The sequence below is a fragment of the Myxine glutinosa genome, chromosome 2 (assembly GCF_964187855.1).
Source record: "Myxine glutinosa chromosome 2, kmMyxGlut1.1, whole genome shotgun sequence".
NCBI lineage: Eukaryota > Metazoa > Chordata > Myxini > Myxiniformes > Myxinidae > Myxine > Myxine glutinosa.
The window spans coordinates 101066006-101087971 of record NC_136262.1 but is presented as its reverse complement, the minus strand read 5'-3'; the positions used below and the strand labels follow the sequence as shown (position 1 = coordinate 101087971).

The 21966-nt window shown below is 38.6% G+C and overlaps 1 protein-coding gene across 1 annotated transcript in view; it reads left to right on the top strand.

Annotated features, from left to right (window-relative positions):
• The first annotated feature begins 3721 nt into the window (after nt 1-3721).
• LOC137421515 (tetratricopeptide repeat protein 23) overlaps nt 3722-21966 on the top strand; it is a 72863-nt gene continuing 54618 nt past the window's right edge. Inside the window, exons 1-2 of the mRNA XM_068107644.2 lie at nt 3722-3932; nt 4329-4497. Of these exons, the coding sequence (XP_067963745.2) occupies nt 3820-3932; nt 4329-4497 (282 nt within the window). The 5' untranslated portion in view covers nt 3722-3819. The remainder of the gene's footprint in view (nt 3933-4328; nt 4498-21966) is intronic.

Sequence of the window (21966 nt, the reverse complement as noted above, 5' to 3'; positions counted from 1 at the left end):
AGGAGTAAAGAAGCATCTCCTATAACAAATCAATGATTCCCATAATTCGTTCATCAAGTATCCACAATGGGAACAAACTGAATTGTACAAATCGGTTCCATGAAAAACGCTGCGGTCAACATCAGCTGTGGTCTGAGGAATACCGGGAGATACCACATTCCGAGACCACATCTTTGGTTTTATACACGTTGATACATATGAAACAAGAAAGAGCAATCAGAAATTGCAAACCTTCGCCAGGATGTATTTTCAGTGGTTTTTAAGGCTTTTGTGTTAAAACAAATATGGCGGCCGAACCACGTGACCGATGACGTCATCATTTTTTTTTTCTAAACTAATTTATTCCTAGATTATGCTCAATAAATTTCATCTTGATCGGTAGAAGTTTTGTACCTGTCGAATTATGACGTCATAATGGAGGAACCTATGACATCATCATTAACATATTTTATTCGCCATGGAGAGTTCTTTACAATGAGCCATGTCTCAATTTTTTCTATTCATCGCATTCGGAGATATAGAGGTGCAAAGTTTTTCGCTTTTTTTCAAGATGGCGGCCGAACAACGTGACCTTTGACGTTATAATTATCATAAAAAATTTATACAGGTGGAGTTGCACCTATGGTGAAAATTTCCTGTAAATCGGACCAACGGTTGCAGAGAAAAATCATATTTATTCTGTGCGGACAAACAGACAGACAGACAGACAAACAAACGGACTCAAATGCAATACCCTCTCCTCAGGCGAGGGTAACAAGAATCAAAGCAATACCCCTGGGCGCTCACCTGGTAGAATAATGATACTCAGGAGGGTGATGAATGTCGTCGTCAAGTTTCGTTGAAATCGGTGTGTGTAGTTTCGGAGAAGCGGGCAAAGAATTTTGGGGGGCAAGAACAACCCTCCATCTCCGTACACCCCCTTAAACCCCGATGCTTTAAATGTCGTGAACAAACGTTGGTGCATCACAACTGATGAGTGGAACGTTATTGTCAAGTTTTATCGGAATTGTATGTGTAGTTTTACTCTCGGGGGTCAAACCTGGACCCACTTTGACCCCCATTCTTTTAATGCCAGAAACAAACTTGAGTTGCAGCAAACCAAAGATCATTTTTGCCAAGTTTGGTCACAATCCCATCAGCAGTTTCAAATAAGAAGTTGCAATTGTTTACGGACTGACTGGAGGACGGACAACGCACCATCCCATAAGCTCCCCGGAACTACATTCCATGTGAGCTAAATTAGCCCCAAGTGGGCTGACGGTCATCTCTTGGGTTGTAGTTCAGACCTCTACGGATTTGGGGGAACCGCCCCTGATTCCCTGGGAGGACTCCTGATCCGAAATCGAAAAATTAATGTCCGGGTGATTGAGCGGGCTACTGCCTTGTATTCATGTGTCAACTTTCAGAACAATCTGCCTGGTATGAGGGAGGAGTAGCAAAAATAGCAAAAAGTGAACGGACGGATGGACAGACAGACAGACGGGCACTTTTTTTATTTTTTTATATACAAAATCGAGGCGCGTGTAAGAGCGTGTAAGAGCATTGATCACAAAAAGACAAACTGACATATAAAACATATGATCAAGGGAGGGGAGACAAGATGGAGAGAGAGAGGGAAGCACACAAGCACACCATTTGAGAGCAGGGACATTGGGAGATCTGTGGGAGGGAGAGGGCTTGGGGGGAGGAGGCTTGGGAGTGGGGTTGGGGGGGGGGGGGTGGGAGAGGTAAAAAAAAAAAACAAAAAAAAAACACATGGACACTGCTAGGACTTCCAGGAAAGAAGTCGGCATTTCAAAAAAGTGGATTTTGGTTGAATTAACGGGGATAGAAAAGATCACGGTTTTGGATGGGGGAAGATAAGAGATGGTGGTGAACAGCTGTTTTAAATACCTGGAGGGAGGAGTGGGATTGAAGAGAGTGAGGGAGTTTGTTCCAGAGGCAGGAGAAAAGAGGAATGAAGGAGTGAAGGTGAGCAGAGAGAGTCTTGATTTTGGCAGTTTCACCAGAAGAGGTTTGCTGGCAGATCTTGTGCGTCCTGTAGGAATATTTGGGGGACAGAGCACAAACAGAGCTAACCTTTTGGCAGGAACCAGGGGAGGAGTTAGAGGCGGGCGAGGGCCGGTTGTGACTCCCACCCTGAATCCGCCCCTGCAGAGGGTAAAGTGTATATATACATAAATATCGGTACTTCTTCGTGAAAGTATGTACATTCCTTTCGTGTTCTCTCCCGTAATTTTATCTACCATATAAAACACAGTCAGTTTGTGTGTTTGTACAGATGTCTGTCCCTCTCAGGAGCGGATCCAGGAATTTCAAGACGGGGGGGGGGGGTGCATGAAAGTATAGCGCTGGGGGGAGGGGATAAAGGGGGTCTGGCCCTGGGGGTCCTCCCCCAGGAAATTTTAAAAAAATTGATCGTCAGAAACGGCATTTCGTGCGTTCTTGGAGGTTTCTGCAGTTCCTTGTGTTCTTCCCTGGTCCAACAGTTCAGCAGATTCGCACCGCCTGCACCCTCATCCTGGATCGAAGGGGGGGGGGGGGGTGCGCACCCCCCCCCCTGGATCCGCCCGTGCCTCTTCGTAAGGGTAGGTTTTAAAGGCCAATCTTTAAACACCGGGTTCATTCGTCCACAACCTTTTAAAATATCATGCCCTATATCATTTTTGGCCCCATCTCTTAAATGGTGAAGAATCACTTAAAAAACTGTGAAAAGTGTGTTCACTCCGGTGTATTTTTGAGGATAAAATAAACTCGAAAAACATTTTCCATAAAAGGGTAATTATGTCCGCCACCAAATGTTTTTTTTTTTTTTTTTTTGTATACAGAGTCGAGGCTCGTGAAAGAGCTAACATTTATCAAACAAACAAATCAAACAAACAAGCAAACAAAGTATATAAAAAGGGGAGCGGTCGACAAGATGGGGAGAGAAGGGGAGGAAGGGGAGGAAGCACACAAACACAACATTTAACATATGTTTTCACCCCTGTCTGTCCGTTTGGCTGTGAACAAAATATCTCTAAAGGTTGTGGACGGATTCGGACGAAATTTGGCAGAGATGTAGCCTATATGACAAGGACGAAATGTTTCGATTTTGTTGAAGATCCGGATTCGGATCCGGCTAGTAGAATTTTTCAAGTGATTCTTCACCATTGGAGGATGGGGCCAAAAACTATACATAGCAGGATATCTCAAAAAGGTGTGGACGGATTTGGACAAAACTTGGTTGGGCAGGTTGGGTGTGTGACAAGGACGATTCGATTCGACTTTGGTGAAGATCTGAATATGGAATCGGATATGAGAATTATTTAATTTTTAAGTGATTCTTCACCTTTGGGAGATAGGGACCAAAAACTATACATAGCAGGATATCTCAAAAAGTTATGGACGGATTTGGACGAAACTTGTTGGGCAGGGTGTGTGTGTGACAAGGAAGAATCGATTCAATTTTGGTGAAGATCCGGATCTGGATCCAGCTGGTATAATTTTTAATTGATTCTTCACCATTGAGTGGTATGGGCAACCAGGTGGAGGTATGCTCTCTACTGAGTGCCGTTGTAGTTTAATATAATTTTGGAGATTTATCATAAAGGTCACAAATGACGTCCAAAGCTTGCACATGCACACAGACCTTGGGGGAGGTAGTTCATTCCAGTTTGAGGGGAGGGTTCATCGTCACGAGGGATCTTTGAGGAGTTTGCGAATGTTTCTTGCGCAGCAACCATGCCATCCCATGGTAACAAGGCCGTGTTGTGACAGCCCCTCCCTTTACCGCCCCCTCTCCATTCTCCATTACAGTACCAATGGAAGACAATTCAGATGGGCAGTTCTGGATGTAGGGTAGAATTGCACGGAGGCATGGAAGCGGAAGAAGAGGATGAAAGCAGATCCGAGCCGTCGGCTATCTCTACGGAGCAGGAAGCGGCGAGCGGGTAGGTCGGACCTCACGGAACGGCCTGGTAGTTTCGTCGAGACGTTAAGATTAGACCTATGTTGGATGATCCCCTCGCTCCCATCTCCATGACCTTCCCATCTGCTCACATCGGGTGTTCGGGCGTGCATAATCCATCCACAACCTTCCATTATTACTCCCTCTCTTCCCCATGCTCTAATAATCAATAATGATGTCCACGTCCCCCAAACTCTCCAAAGATCTGGGTGTTCCTCGACAAGATCCGGTCCACCTCTCTCAAACCCTCTAAATCGACAACTCCCACACACATTCGCTAAGCTTTTCATTCTGAACCTGAAATCACGTCTTTAATCGTCACGTGGGATGTTATCATGCAAATACTGGATCTACTTTCCCCTTACCCCATTTACTGCAGGACAGACAGTGGACAGATGAGCGAGGGACGGACATCAGCAGGTTCGAAGGTTAAGACAGTTGCACCAAGGAGACGGGCTGTGCGTGCGCCCCCTGGAGTGGTCTCTCCGGTGGAAGCAAAGCTTGAGGCTGCACTGGAGAGAGCACGAACATATGCCCGGGATGGTCAGGTATTGATCTGTCATACAAAACATCCTACAATATTGACCACGAACCGACCTGATCACAACCACATTTTGTTTTTTCAATGTAACTGGTAGACTCAGAAGGGACAGGGGGGGGGGGGGTTCAGTACAGTACTGAAAGACTCACCAGCCCAACAATCATAATTGTACACCGCTCCTTTCCTATGCCATCTCCAGGCATTGCAAATCGTCATTGCCGGGCACCAAAGGGGGCTCGGCAGTGACGCACGCTGAAAGAGAGTACTCAGTTTTCACTCTGGTTTCTTGCTTTCTTGTTTTTGTACACCGCTCCTTTCCTATGCCATCTCCAGGCATTGCAAATCGTCATTGCTGGGCACCGAAGGGGGCTCGGCAGTGACGCACGCTGAAAGAGAGTACTCAGTTTTCACTCTGGTTTCTTGTTTGTTTGTTTTCTTGGTTGTTTTCTTGTTGTACACCGCTCCTTTCCTATGCCATCTCCAGGCATTGCAAATCGTCATTGCTGGGCACCGAAGGGGGCTCGGCAGTGACGCACGCTGAAAGAGAGTACTCAGTTTTCACTCTGGTTTCTTGTTTGTTTGTTTTCTTGGTTGTTTTCTTGTTGTACACCGCTCCTTTCCTATGCCACCTCCAGGCATTGCAAATCGTCATTGCCGGGCACCGAAGGGGGCTCGGCAGTGACGCACGCTGAAAGAGAGTACTCAGTTTTCACTCTGGTTTCTTGTTTGTTTTCTTGTTTTCTTGTTTGCCCGGACGATATCTCAGCCATCCTTTGAGCTAGGAAGCTGAAATTTCGGCACAGTAGTGAGCAAGTCCTTTGTCAAATACGGTATTTTTTGTTTTTTGAATAATCAATTAATTGAGGAGTTATTTAATTATTAGCGTTTAATTAAGTACTTATTTAATTAATTAAATTTCATTTATCTTCTGACCATTATTAACTCAGGCACCTTTTGAGTTAGGAAGCTGATATTTGGACATGCCAATGACCAGGTGATTTGGCTGCAAAGGATATTTTTGATTTATTAATTAATCAATTAATCGATTAATTATTTAATTATTCGATTAATGACAAAAAATTTTTTTTTTTTTAAGTTACAGATTCTGATGAAATAGTGGTAGTTTATGTGTTCTCTGACCAAATTGATTAATAATTTAATTTTTTTATGATTATTATTTATTTATTTTCATTATTAATCATTTATTTATTTTCTTTCTCATTTGGCCAATATCTCAGGCACCTTTTGAGCTGGGAAGCTAATATTTGGACATGAGTGACCAAGTGATGTGGCTATCAAGGATATTTTTGATTTATTGATTAATCATTTCATCTATTAAGTATTTATTGATTAATCGATTAATTATTTATTGAGTAATCAATTAATTATTTAATTTTTTATAAATGACTTACTTAATTAAATTTCTAAAAGATACATCTTCGGATGAAGCACTACTGGTTTAGTTATGCGATTAGCCAATTGATTATGAAAATATTTTGTGATAATCTTTTATTGATTTTAATTATACAATTAATCAATCAATTAGTGTACACCTCTCCCTCCCAATGCAGCCTCAATGAGCTGCACTGCGGTATTGACGGGCGCCGGAGGCGCCCCGGCAATGCCGCTCTGTAGGATATTTAATTATTTGGCATGGGGCGGTGTACTTTGAATGTATGTGTACTTGTTGTACACCGCTCCTTTCCTATGCCATCTCCAGGCATTGCAAATCGTCATTGCTGGGCACCGAAGGGGGCTCGGCAGTGACGCACGCTGAAAGAGAGTACTCAGTTTTCACTCTGGTTTCTTGTTTGTTTGTTTGTTGTACACCGCTCCTTTCCTATGCCATCTCCAGGCATTGCAAATCGTCATTGCTGGGCACCGAAGGGGGCTCGGCAGTGACGCACGCTGAAAGAGAGTACTCAGTTTTCACTCTGGTTTCTTGTTTGTTTGTTTTCTTGGTTGTCCGGACGATATCTCAGCCATCCTTTGAGCTAGGAAGCTGAAATTTCGGCACAGTAGTGAGCAAGTCCTTTGTCAAATACGGTATTTTTTGTTTTTTGAATAATCAATTAATTGAGGAGTTATTTAATTATTAGCGTTTAATTAAGTACTTATTTAATTAATTAAATTTCATTTCTCTTCTGACCATTATTAACTCAGGCACCTTTTGAGTTAGGAAGCTGATATTTGGACATGCCAATGACCAGGTGATTTGGCTGCAAAGGACATTTTTGATTTATTAATTAATCAATTAATCGATTAATTATTTAATTATTCGATTAATGACAAAAAAATTTTTTTTTTTAAAGTTACAGATTCTGATGAAATAGTGGTAGTTTATGTGTTCTCTGACCAAATTGATTAATAATTTAATTTTTTTATGATTATTATTTATTTATTTTCATTATTAATCATTTATTTATTTTCTTTCTCATTTGGCCAATATCTCAGGCACCTTTTGAGCTGGGAAGCTAATATTTGGACATGAGTGACCAAGTGATGTGGCTATCAAGGATATTTTTGATTTATTGATTAATCATTTCATCTATTAAGTTTTTATTGATTAATCGATTAATTATTTATTGAGTAATCAATTAATTATTTAATTTTTTATAAATGACTTATTTAATTAAATTTCTAAAAGATACATCTTCGGATGAAGCACTAGTGCTTTAGGTATGCTATTAGCCAATTGATTAAGAAAATATTTTGTGATAATCTTTTATTGATTTTAATTATACAATTAATCAATCAATTAGTGTACACCTCTCCCTCCCAATGCAGCCTCAATGAGCTGCACTGCGGTATTGACGGGCGCCGGAGGCGCCCCGGCAATGCCGCTCTGTAGGATATTTAATTATTTGGCATGGGGGCGGTGTACTTTGAATGTATGTGTACTTGTTGTACACCGCTCCTTTCCTATGCCATCTCCAGGCATTGCAAATCGTCATTGCCGGGCACCAAAGGGGGCTCGGCAGTGACGCACGCTGAAAGAGAGTACTCAGTTTTCACTCTGGTTTCTTTCTTGTTTGTTGTACACCGCTCCTTTCCTATGCCATCTCCAGGCATTGCAAATCGTCATTGCTGGGCACCAAAGGGGGCTCGGCAGTGACGCACGCTGAAAGAGAGTACTCAGTTTTCACTCTGGTTTCTTTCTTGTTTGTTTTCTTTCTTTCTTGTTTGTCCGGACGATATCTCAGCCATCCTTTGAGCTAGGAAGCTGAAATTTCGGCACAATAGTGAGCAAGTCCTTTGTCAAAAACGGTATTTTTTTTTTTGATTAATCAATAAATTGAGGAGTTATTTAATTATTAGCGATTAATTAAGTACTTATTTAATTAATCAAATTTCCTTTCTCTTCTGACCATTAACTCAGGCACCTTTTGAGTTAGGAAGCTGATATTTGGACATGCCAATGACCAGGTGATTTGGCTGCAAAGGATATTTTTGATTTATTAATTAATCAATTAATCGATTAATTATTTAATTATTCGATTAATGACAAAAAAAAATTTTTTTTTAAAGTTACAGATTCTGATGAAATAGTGGTAGTTTATGTGTTCTCTGACCAAATTGATTAATAATTTAATTTTTTTATGATTATTATTTATTTATTTTCATTATTAATCATTTATTTATTTTCTTTCTCATTTGGCCAATATCTCAGGCACCTTTTTAGCTGGGAAGCTAATATTTGGACATGAGTGACCAAGTGATGTGGCTATCAAGGATATTTTTGATTTATTGATTAATCATTTCATCTATTAATTATTTATTGATTAATCGATTAATTATTTATTGAGTAATCAATTAATTATTTAATTTTTTATAAATGACTTATTTAATTAAATTTCTAAAAGATACATCTTCGGATGAAGCACTAGTGGTTTAGTTATGCGATTAGCCAATTGATTATGAAAATATTTTGTGATAATCTTTTATTGATTTTAATTATACAATTAATCAATCAATTAGTGTACACCTCTCCCTCCCAATGCAGCCTTAATTAGCTGCACTGCGGTATTGCCGGGCGCCAGAGGCGCCCCGGCAATGCCGCGCTGCAGCATATTTAATTATTTGGCATGGGGCGGTGTACTTTGAATGTATGTGTACTTGTTGTACACCGCTCCTTTCCTATGCCATCTCCAGGCATTGCAAATCGTCATTGCCGGGCACCAAAGGGGGCTCGGCAGTGACGCACGCTGAAAGAGAGTACTCAGTTTTCACTCTGGTTTCTTGTTTGTTTGTTTTCTTTCTTGTTTGTTTTCTTTCTTGGTTGTCCGGACGATATCTCAGCCATCCTTTGAGCTAGGAAGCTGAAATTTCGGCACAGTCGTGAGCAAGTCCTTTGTCAAATACGGTATTTTTTGTTTTTTGAATAATCAATTAATTGAGGAGTTATTTAATTATTAGCGTTTAATTAAGTACTTATTTAATTAATAAAATTTCATTTCTCTTCTGACCATTATTAACTCAGGCACCTTTTGAGTTAGGAAGCTGATATTTGGACATGCCAATGACCAGGTGATTTGGCTGCAAAGGATATTTTTGATTTATTAATTAATCAATTAATCGATTAATTATTTAATTATTCGATTAATGACCCAAAAAAAATTTTTTTTTAAGTTACAGATTCTGATGAAATAGTGGTAGTTTATGTGTTCTCTGACCAAATTGATTAATAATTTAATTTTTTTATGATTATTATTTATTTATTTTCATTATTAATCATTTATTTATTTTCTTTCTCATTTGGCCAATATCTCAGGCACCTTTTGAGCTGGGAAGCTAATATTTGGACATAAGTGACCAAGTGATGTGGCTATCAAGGATATTTTTGATTTATTGATTAATCATTTCATCTATTAATTATTTATTGATTAATCGATTAATTATTTATTGAGTAATCAATTAATTATTTAATTTTTTATAAATGACTTATTTAATTAAATTTCTAAAAGATACATCTTCGGATGAAGCACTAGTGGTTTAGTTATGCGATTAGCCAATTGATTATGAAAATATTTTGTGATAATCTTTTATTGATTTTAATTATACAATTAATCAATCAATTAGTGTACACCTCTCCCTCCCAATGCAGCCTCAATGAGCTGCACTGCGGTATTGCCGGGCGCCGGAGGCGCCCCGGCAATGCCGCGCTGCAGCATATTTAATTATTTGGCATGGGGCGGTGTACTTTGAATGTATGTGTACTTGTTTGTTTTCTTGTTTGTTTGTTTTCTTTCTTGGTTGTCCGGACGATATCTCAGCCATCCTTTGAGCTAGGAAGCTGAAATTTCGGCACAGTAGTGAGCAAGTCCTTTGTCAAATACGGTATTTTTTGTTTTTTGAATAATCAATTAATTGAGGAGTTATTTAATTATTAGCATTTAATTAAGTACTTATTTAATTAATTAAATTTCATTTCTCTTCTGACCATTATTAACTCAGGCACCTTTTGAGTTAGGAAGCTGATATTTGGACATGCCAATGACCAGGTGATTTGGCTGCAAAGGATATTTTTGATTTATTAATTAATCAATTAATCGATTAATTATTTAATTATTCGATTAATGACAAAAAAAATTTTTTTTTTAAAGTTACAGATTCTGATGAAATAGTGGTAGTTTATGTGTTCTCTGACCAAATTGATTAATAATTTAATTTTTTTATGATTATTATTTATTTATTTTCATTATTAATCATTTATTTATTTTCTTTCTCATTTGGCCAATATCTCAGGCACCTTTTGAGCTGGAAAGCTAATATTTGGACATGAGTGACCAAGTGATGTGGCTATCAAGGATATTTTTGATTTATTGATTAATCATTTCATCTATTAAGTATTTATTGATTAATCGATTAATTATTTATTGAGTAATCAATTAATTATTTAATTTTTTATAAATGACTTATTTAATTAAATTTCTAAAAGATACATCTTCGGATGAAGCACTACTGGTTTAGTTATGCGATTAGCCAATTGATTATGAAAATATTTTGTGATAATCTTTTATTGATTTTAATTATACAATTAATCAATCAATTAGTGTACACCTCTCCCTCCCAATGCAGCCTCAATGAGCTGCACTGCGGTATTGCCGGGCGCCGGAGGCGCCCCGGCAATGCCGCGCTGCAGCATATTTAATTATTTGGCATGGGGCGGTGTACTTTGAATGTATGTGTACTTGTTTTCTTGTTGTACACCGCTCCTTTCCTATGCCATCTCCAGGCATTGCAAATCGTCATTGCCGGGCACCAAAGGGGGCTCGGCAGTGACGCACGCTGAAAGAGAGTACTCAGTTTTCACTCTGGTTTCTTGTTTTCTTTCTTGGTTGTCCGGACGATATCTCAGCCATCCTTTGAGCTAGGAAGCTGAAATTTCGGCACAGTAGTGAGCAAGTCCTTTGTCAAATACGGTATTTTTTGTTTTTTGAATAATCAATTAATTGAGGAGTTATTTAATTATTAGCGTTTAATTAAGTACTTATTTAATTAATTAAATTTCATTTCTCTTCTGACCATTATTAACTCAGGCACCTTTTGAGTTAGGAAGCTGATATTTGGACATGCCAATGACCAGGTGATTTGGCTGCAAAGGATATTTTTGATTTATTAATTAATCAATTAATCGATTAATTATTTAATTATTCGATTAATGACAAAAAAAAATTTTTTTTTTAAGTTACAGATTCTGATGAAATAGTGGTAGTTTATGTGTTCTCTGACCAAATTGATTAATAATTTAATTTTTTTATGATTATTATTTATTTATTTTCATTATTAATCATTTATTTATTTTCTTTCTCATTTGGCCAATATCTCAGGCACCTTTTGAGCTGGGAAGCTAATATTTGGACATGAGTGACCAAGTGATGTGGCTATCAAGGATATTTTTGATTTATTGATTAATCATTTCATCTATTAAGTATTTATTGATTAATCGATTAATTATTTATTGAGTAATCAATTAATTATTTAATTTTTTATAAATGACTTATTTAATTAAATTTCTAAAAGATACATCTTCGGATGAAGCACTACTGGTTTAGTTATGCGATTAGCCAATTGATTATGAAAATATTTTGTGATAATCTTTTATTGATTTTAATTATACAATTAATCAATCAATTAGTGTACACCTCTCCCTCCCAATGCAGCCTCAATGAGCTGCACTGCGGTATTGCCGGGCGCCGGAGGCGCCCCGGCAATGCCGCGCTGCAGCATATTTAATTATTTGGCATGGGGCGGTGTACTTTGAATGTATGTGTACTTGTTTGTTTTCTTTCTTGGTTGTCCGGGCGATATCTCAGCCATCCTTTGAGCTAGGAAGCTGAAATTTTGGCACAATAGTGAGAAAGTCCTTTGTCAAAAACGCTATTTATTTTTTTTTGATTAATCAATAAATTAAGGAGTTATTTAATTATTAGCGATTAATTAAGTTCTTATTTAATTAATTAAATTTCCTTTCTCTTCTGACCATTAACTCAGGCACCTTTTGAGTTAGGAAGCTGATATTTGGACATGCCAATGACCAGGTGATTTGGCTGCAAATGATATTTTTGATTTATTAATTAATCAATTAATCGATTAATTATTTAATTATTCGATTAATGACAAAAAAAATTTTTTTTTTTAAAGTTACAGATTCTGATGAAATAGTGGTAGTTTATGTGTTCTCTGACCAAATTGATTAATAATTTAATTTTTTTATGATTATTATTTATTTATATTCATTATTAATCATTTATTTATTTTCTTTCTCATTTGGCCAATATCTCAGGCACCTTTTGAGCTGGGAAGCTAATATTTGGACATGAGTGACCAAGTGATGTGGCTATCAAGGATATTTTTGATTTATTGATTAATCATTTCATCTATTAATTATTTATTGATTAATCGATTAATTATTTATTGAGTAATCAATGAATTTTTTATAAATGACTTATTTAATTAAATTTCTAAAAGATACATCTTCGGATGAAGCACCAGTGGTTTAGTTATGCGATTAGCCAATTGATTATGAAAATATTTTGTGATAATCTTTTATTGATTTTAATTATACAATTAATCAATCAATTAGTGTACACCTCTCCCTCCCAATGCAGCCTCAATGAGCTGCACTGCGGTATTGCCGGGCGCCGGAGGCGCCCCGGCAATGCCGCGCTGCAGCATATTTAATTATTTGGCATGGGGCGGTGTACTTTGAATGTATGTGTACTTGTTTGTTTTCTTTCTTGGTTGTCCGGACGATATCTCAGCCATCCTTTGAGCTAGGAAGCTGAAATTTCGGCACAGTAGTGAGCAAGTCCTTTGTCAAATACGGTATTTTTTGTTTTTTGAATAATCAATTAATTGAGGAGTTATTTAATTATTAGCGTTTAATTAAGTACTTATTTAATTAATTAAATTTCATTTCTCTTCTGACCATTATTAACTCAGGCACCTTTTGAGTTAGGAAGCTGATATTTGGACATGCCAATGACCAGGTGATTTGGCTGCAAAGGATATTTTTGATTTATTAATTAATCAATTAATCGATTAATTATTTAATTATTCGATTAATGACAAAAAAAATTTTTTTTTTTAAGTTACAGATTCTGATGAAATAGTGGTAGTTTATGTGTTCTCTGACCAAATTGATTAATAATTTAATTTTTTTATGATTATTATTTATTTATTTTCATTATTAATCATTTATTTATTTTCTTTCTCATTTGGCCAATATCTCAGGCACCTTTTGAGCTGGGAAGCTAATATTTGGACATGAGTGACCAAGTGATGTGGCTATCAAGGATATTTTTGATTTATTGATTAATCATTTCATCTATTAAGTATTTATTGATTAATCGATTAATTATTTATTGAGTAATCAATTAATTATTTAATTTTTTATAAATGACTTATTTAATTAAATTTCTAAAAGATACATCTTCGGATGAAGCACTACTGGTTTAGTTATGCGATTAGCCAATTGATTATGAAAATATTTTGTGATAATCTTTTATTGATTTTAATTATACAATTAATCAATCAATTAGTGTACACCTCTCCCTCCCAATGCAGCCTCAATGAGCTGCACTGCGGTATTGCCGGGCGCCGGAGGCGCCCCGGCAATGCCGCGCTGCAGCATATTTAATTATTTGGCATGGGGCGGTGTACTTTGAATGTATGTGTACTTGTTTGTTTTCTTTCTTGGTTGTCCGGACGATATCTCAGCCATCCTTTGAGCTAGGAAGCTGAAATTTCGGCACAGTCGTGAGCAAGTCCTTTGTCAAATACGGTATTTTTTGTTTTTTGAATAATCAATTAATTGAGGAGTTATTTAATTATTAGCGTTTAATTAAGTACTTATTTAATTAATTAAATTTCATTTCTCTTCTGACCATTATTAACTCAGGCACCTTTTGAGTTAGGAAGCTGATATTTGGACATGCCAATGACCAGGTGATTTGGCTGCAAAGGATATTTTTGATTTATTAATTAATCAATTAATCGATTAATTATTTAATTATTCGATTAATGACCCAAAAAAAATTTTTTTTTAAGTTACAGATTCTGATGAAATAGTGGTAGTTTATGTGTTCTCTGACCAAATTGATTACCAATTTAATTTTTTTATGATTATTATTTATTTATTTTCATTATTAATCATTTATTTATTTTCTTTCTCATTTGGCCAATATCTCAGGCACCTTTTGAGCTGGGAAGCTAATATTTGGACATAAGTGACCAAGTGATGTGGCTATCAAGGATATTTTTGATTTATTGATTAATCATTTCATCTATTAATTATTTATTGATTAATCGATTAATTATTTATTGAGTAATCAATTAATTATTTAATTTTTTATAAATGACTTATTTAATTAAATTTCTAAAAGATACATCTTCGGATGAAGCACTAGTGGTTTAGTTATGCGATTAGCCAATTGATTATGAAAATATTTTGTGATAATCTTTTATTGATTTTAATTATACAATTAATCAATCAATTAGTGTACACCTCTCCCTCCCAATGCAGCCTCAATGAGCTGCACTGCGGTATTGCCGGGCGCCGGAGGCGCCCCGGCAATGCCGCGCTGCAGCATATTTAATTATTTGGCATGGGGCGGTGTACTTTGAATGTATGTGTACTTGTTTGTTTTCTTGTTTCCTTGGTTGTCCGGACGATATCTCAGCCATCCTTTGAGCTAGGAAGCTGAAATTTCGGCACAATAGTGAGCAAGTCCTTTGTCAAAAACGGTATTTTTTGTTTTTTGATTAATCAATTAATTGAGGAGTTATTTAATTATTAGCGTTTAATTAAGTACTTATTTAATTAATTAAATTTCATTTCTCTTCTGACCATTATTAACTCAGGCACCTTTTGAGTTAGGAAGCTGATATTTGGACATGCCAATGACCAGGTGATTTGGCTGCAAAGGATATTTTTGATTTATTAATTAATCAATTAATCGATTAATTATTTAATTATTCGATTAATGACAAAAAAAATTTTTTTTTTAAGTTACAGATTCTGATGAAATAGTGGTAGTTTATGTGTTCTCTGACCAAATTGATTACCAATTTAATTTTTTTATGATTATTATTTATTTATTTTCATTATTAATCATTTATTTATTTTCTTTCTCATTTGGCCAATATCTCAGGCACCTTTTGAGCTGGGAAGCTAATATTTGGACATGAGTGACCAAGTGATGTGGCTATCAAGGATATTTTTGATTTATTGATTAATCATTTCATCTATTAATTATTTATTGATTAATCGATTAATTATTTATTGAGTAATCAATTAATTATTTAATTTTTTATAAATGACTTATTTAATTAAATTTCTAAAAGATACATCTTCGGATGAAGCACTAGTGGTTTAGTTATGCGATTAGCCAATTGATTATGAAAATATTTTGTGATAATCTTTTATTGATTTTAATTATACAATTAATCAATCAATTAGTGTACACCTCTCCCTCCCAATGCAGCCTTAATGAGCTGCACTGCGGTATTGCCGGGCGCCGGAGGCACCCCGGCAATGCCGCGCTGCAGCATATTTAATTATTTGGCATGGGGCGGTGTACTTTGAATGTATGTGTACTTGTTTGTTTTCTTGTTTGTTTGTCCGGGCGATATCTCAGCCACCCTTTGAGCTAGGAAGCTGAAGTTTCGGCACAATAGTGAGCAAGTCCTTTGTCAAAAACGGTATTTTTTGTTTTTTGATTAATCAATTAATTGAGGAGTTATTTAATTATTAGCGATTAATTAAGTACTTATTTAATTAATCAAATTTCCTTTCTCTTCTGACCATTAACTCAGGCACCTTTTGAGTTAGGAACCTGATATTTGGACATGCCAATGACCAGGTGATTGTGCTGCAAAGGATATTTTTGATTTATTAATTAATCAATTAATCGATTAATTATTTAATTATTCGACTAATGACCAAAAAAATTTTTTTTTTAAGTTACACATTCTGATGAAATAGTGGTAGTTTATTTGTTCTCTGACCAAATTGATTAATAATTCAATTTTTTTATGATTATTATTTATTTATTTTCATTATTAATCATTTATTTATTTTCTTTCTCATTTGGCCAATATCTCAGGCACCTTTTGAGCTGGGAAGCTAATATTTGGACATGAGTGACCAAGTGATGTGGCTATCAAGGATATTTTTGATTTATTGATTAATCATTTCATCTCTTAATTATTTATTGATTAATCGATTAATTATTTATTGAGTAATCAATTAATTATTTAATTTTTTATAAATGACTTATTTAATTAAATTTCTAAAAGATACATCTTCGGATGAAGCACTAGTGGTTTAGTTATGCGATTAGCCAATTGATTATGAAAATATTTTGTGATAATCTTTTATTGATTTTAATTATACAATTAATCAATCAATTAGTGTACACCTCTCCCTCCCAATGCAGCCTCAATGAGCTGCACTGCGGTATTGCCGGGCGCCAGAGGCGCCCCGGCAATGCCGCGCTGCAGCATATTTAATTATTTGGCATGGGGCGGTGTACTTTGAATGTATGTGTACTTGTTATGTATTTGGTTATACTTATGGTTATTTTACAACAGTCATTCTAATAGTTATCTAGCAGTTACCCTCCCTTTTGTTACCCTTTCTACTAGTTACCCTCACATTTGAGCTACCTTGCCTGGGTTGATTCTCGAGCTAGCTATAAACTGCCGCCCTGGTGTTTCACGTGCAGGGTGAGGCGTCAGTGTGTGCCCCTCCCATCGAATAGATGTTAAGCTGGAGGATCCGCCTGCCAGCCCTGATATTGGTAGACTAGTGGGGGCACCCGTGGGAATCCCACGGGCATGGACGTGTGTGACATTTGGACATCTTCATTTAGATGCTGCACATTCAGTTTTACAAAATAGTTACTGCCAATTTATCAGATCCACAAATGATGTAATCTACACAATATATTTACTTCCGATAACATGTGAATGCATGTGCGTGCACATGGGAAATACAGTTTGAAATGTGTGATTACACCTCATGTAAAATGTGACTTCAAGAGCTCAAATCCTCTCCGTCTCTGCCCCCATCCCTCCTACATTGCATTCAGAAAGTATTCAGACCCCTTCACTTTTTTCACATTTTGTTATGTTGCAGCCTTATGCTGAAATCGTTTAAATTCATTTTTCCCTCATCAATCTACACTCAATACCCCATAATGACAAAGAGAAAACAGGATTTTAGAAAGTTTTGCAAATTTATTTTTAAAAAACAACTGAAATATCACATTGACATAAGTATTCATACCCTTAACTCATACTTAATTGAAGCACCTTTGGTAGCGATTACAGCCTCGAGTCTTCTTGGGAATGACGCGACAAGCCTTGCACACCTGGATTTGGGGATTTTCTGCCATTCTTCGCTGCAGATCCTCTCAAGCTCTTTCAGGTTGGATGGGGACCGGCGGTGGACAGCCATTTTCAGGTCTCTCCAGAGATGTTCGATTGGGTTCAAGTCAGGGCTCTGGCTGGGCCACTCAAGGACCTTCACAGAGTTGTCCCTAAGCCACTCCTGCGTTGTCTTGGCTGTGTGCTTAGGGTCATTGTCCTGTTGGAATGTGAACCTTCAGCCTAGTCTGAGGTCCTGAGCGCTCTGTTTCAGGTTTTCATTAAGGATATCTCTGTACTTTGCTCCGTTCATTGTTCCCTCAACCCTGACCAGTCCCCCAGTCCCTGCTGCTGAAAAACAACCCCACAGCATGATGCTACCGCCACCATGCTTCACCGTTGGGATGGTATTGGGCAGGTGATGAGCGGTGCCTGGTTTCCTCCAGACATAACGCTTAGAAATGAGGCCAAACAGTTCAATCTTGGTTTCATCAGACCACAGAATTTGTTTCTCACAGTCTGAGAGTCCTTTAGGTGCTTTTTTGCAAACTCCAAGCGGGCTTTCATGTGTCTTTCACTGAGGAGAGGCTTACGTCTGGCCACTCTGTCATAAAGCCCAGATCGGTGGAGTGTTGCAGTGATGGTTGTCCTTCTGGAAGTTTCTCCCATCTCCACACAGGATCTCTGGAGCTCAGCCAGAGTGACCATCGGGTTCTTGGTCACCTCTCTTACCAAGGCCCTTCTCCCCCGATTGCTCAGTTTGGCTGGGCGGCCAGCTCTCGGAAGAGTCCTGGTTGTTCCAAACTTCTTCCATTTAAGAATTATGGAGGCCACTGTGCTCTTGGGAACCTTCAATGCAGCAGGCTTTTTTTTTGTAGGCTTCCCCAGATCTGTGCCTCGACACAATCCTGTCTCTGGGCTCTGCAGACAGTTCCTTCGACCTCATGGCTTGGTTTTTGCTCTGATATGCATAGCCAGCTGTGAGACCATATATAGACAGGTGTGTGCCTTTCCAAATCATGTCCAATCAATTGAATTTACCACAGGTGGACTCCAATCAAGGTGTAGAAACATCTCAAAGATGATCACGAGAAATGGGAGGCACCTCAGCTAAATTTCAAGTGTCATAGCAAAAGGTCTGAATACTTATGTAAATGTGATATTTCAGTTTTTTCTTTTTAATAAATTTGCAAAACTTTCTAAACTCCTGTTTTCTCTTTGTCATTATGGGATATTGAGTGTAGATTGATGAGGGAAAAAAATGAATTTAAACGATTTCAGCATAAGGCTGCAATATAACAAAATGTGAAAAAAGTGAAGGGGTCTGAATACTTTCTGAATGCACTGTACATCACGCACACTGCACCGGGGAGAGGATCACACTACAGGGAGTGAATCACTCACAGGGGAGTGTATCACACAAAGGGGAGTGGGTCACACATAGAGGAGTGAATCACTCACAGGGGAGTGGGCCACACACAGGGAGTGGGTCACACACAGGGTAGTGTGTCACACACAGGGGAGTGGGTCACTCACAGGGGAGTGGGTCACACACAGGGTAGTGGGTCACTCACAGAGGAATGGGTCACACACAGGGGAGTGGGTCACACACAGGGGAGTGGGTCACACACAGGGGAGTGGGTCACTTACAGGGGAGTGGGTCACACACAGGGCAGTGGGTCACTTACAGGGTAGTGGGTCACTCACAGAGGAGTGGGTCACCCACAGGGGAGTGGGTCACTCACAGGGGAGTGGGTCACACACAGGGGAGTGGGTCACACACAGGGGAGTGGGTCACACACAGGGGAGTGGGTCACACACAGGGGAGTGGGTCACACACAGGGGAGTGGGTCACACACAGGGGAGTGGGTCACACACAGGGGAGTGGGTCACTTACAGGGGAGTGGGTCACATACAGGGGAGTGGATCATACACCGGGGAGAGGATTACACACACTGGAGATGGGGAGTGGATCACACACCGGAGAGAGGATTACACACACTGGAGATGGGGAGTGGATCATACACCGGGGAGTGGGTCACACACATGGGAGTGGATCACTCACAGGGGAGGGGGAGAGAATCACGACATTCATTGGTAGTCTCGTTCTGTTCCCTCATTCTTTTATTCATTTCGAAAATGGCAGTTACAATTGACCCTCATGCAACTTATTGAGATAGTGCTGACATAAAGAAGCAGGAGTGACCACCCGCATGCCCCACATTACGCAACCTTGAGCTAAAGACAGCTCGGACGCACGCAACGCATATGGAATGGAGCAGAGCATATTCTGACATCGAGAGCAGCTCGCACCAAGAACCTGACAAAACAATGTGCACAACATGTGGCTGCACGGGATCACGACATACAGCAGTGGACCAGATTCAATGTGTTCCAACATGAACACCTCGACCTCATTACGTCTAAAGAATAAAACATTCCGATTATATAAAGAATACAGCTCAAATGGGAAAGTCCCTGGGAAAAAAGTTATGGGCGGTGTATAAGAACATTACATTACACCCTTCTGTCCAGCGAAATCCAAAATTACTCTTTTTGTTACAGCATACAAAATGACATTTTTAAAATTAAAGATTCCAAATAAACGTATTTAAAGTGTGCATGCACTTCAATTATATTTAAGAGCAGGTTGGACAAACATTGGTCCTTCTCTTATCTAATGTTACCCTGATTTCCCAACAAACATGCACACCTCACAATAAATTATGTTAAATTTGTGTAAAGTAGTGGGACATATACAAACCCCATCGATGGAATAAATGGAAGTTTAAACAGGATTACATTTACCTTCGTATAGTAATGATGAATGATGGTAACATAAAATAAGAATGAAGAAATATCTCTGGACAATTTCCCGTCTGTGTTATTTGGGTGGTGTATGATATACCGTGCCGATCTCGGCAATTTCCCGTATGTGCGTAAATTTCTCAACTATTGCTCAAACTGAGTCTGAAACCATCGATAAAAATTAAATCAGATGGTGAATTAGAGTCGAGATAAAGCTGTGAGGGAGTCTCAATGGACTTCATGTTACAGGCCTTTGAAAATGCATTTTGTTCTATAAACGGTAACTTTCATCGAATTTTCTTCCCGTTTTTTGCAACCGAGTCTAAAACCGTCTTAGCGACTGTGAAAAATGAAATGAGATATTGAATTAGAGTTGAAATAAAACTGTGAGAGAGAGAGCAATAAACCGTGGGCCTAACAAAACAGGCCTCAAAGCTATGCGAGGAAACAAAATAGTGGAGATTTGTTTTTGAATCCCCACCCATGGACAGACAGACAGACAGACAGACAGATAGACATAATCACTGACATAGAATATTATATAAATGCTGATTAAAGATTATATGGTGGTTTGGCAAAGACTATGTGAGATACCACCAGCACCTTAAACAAATTACAAATTCCTGTCACCTTCAGTTGAACATCAAACCTGGCCAGCCAAATTAGCATCGAGCCTTTTCTCTGTTCACCCAATAAAAAGATGGGAATAATCGGGGATCTTCATGAGCAAACAGTATTACACTTTAATGGTTATCCAATCACAATCCTGTTGAAATGGTTGTCTAGCCACATTTCCATGGGAGGTTGTTTAACAAAAGTGGTGAGAAAAGTTGTCCACTGCAGTCACACCGTACGTTATCCAGCCAAATTAGTGTAAAAGTTTGTCCAGGTATAGTCATGCGGGAGTTTGTTTAGCCACAGTCCATGGAACGTTGCTAGCCACAATTATTTAGGTGGTGGTCTGGCAACATGGGATGGATGGGTGTCTAATCACAGTCATGTGGGATGTTGTCAACCACAGTCACACGGCGGTTATTTCATCACCATCATGTGGGAGTTTGTCTAACCACAGTTGTGTCGGAGATTATCTAGCAAGAGTCCCATGGGAGGTCCAGCTCATCATGTGTGAGTTGTCTAGCCACAGTCATGTGTGAGTTGTCTAGCCCCAGTCATGTGTGAGTTGTCAAGTCCCAGTCATGTGTGAGTTGTCTAGCCCCAGTCATGTGTGAGTTGTCAAGTCCCAGTCATGTGTCAGTTGTCTCACCCCAGTCATGTGTGAGTTGTCTGGCCCCAGTCATGTGTGAGTTGTCAAGTCCCAGTTGGGTGGGAGGTGTCTAACCATAGTCCCATGGGAGGTCTAGCTCAGTCATGTGGGAGGTTATCTAGCCACAGTCATGTGTGAGTTGTCTAGCCCCAGCTGGGTGGGAATTGTCTAGCCCCAGTTGGGTGGGAGTTGTCTAGCCACAGGCCCATGGGAGGTCTAGCTCAGTCATGTGGGAGGTTGTCTAATCACAGTCATGTGTGAGTTGTCTGGCCCCAGTCATGTGGGAATTGTCTAGCCCCAGTTGGGTGGGAGTTGTCTAGCCACAGTCCCATGGGAGGTTTAGCTCAGTCATGTGGGCGGTTATCTAGCCACAGTCATGTGTGAGTTGTCTAGCCCCAGCTGGGTGGGAATTGTCTAGCCCCAGTTGGGTGGGAATTGTCTAGCCCCAGTTGGGTGGGAGTTGTCTAGCCACAGTCCCATGGGAGGTCGAGCTCAGTCATATGGGTGGTTGTCTAATCGCAGTCATATGTG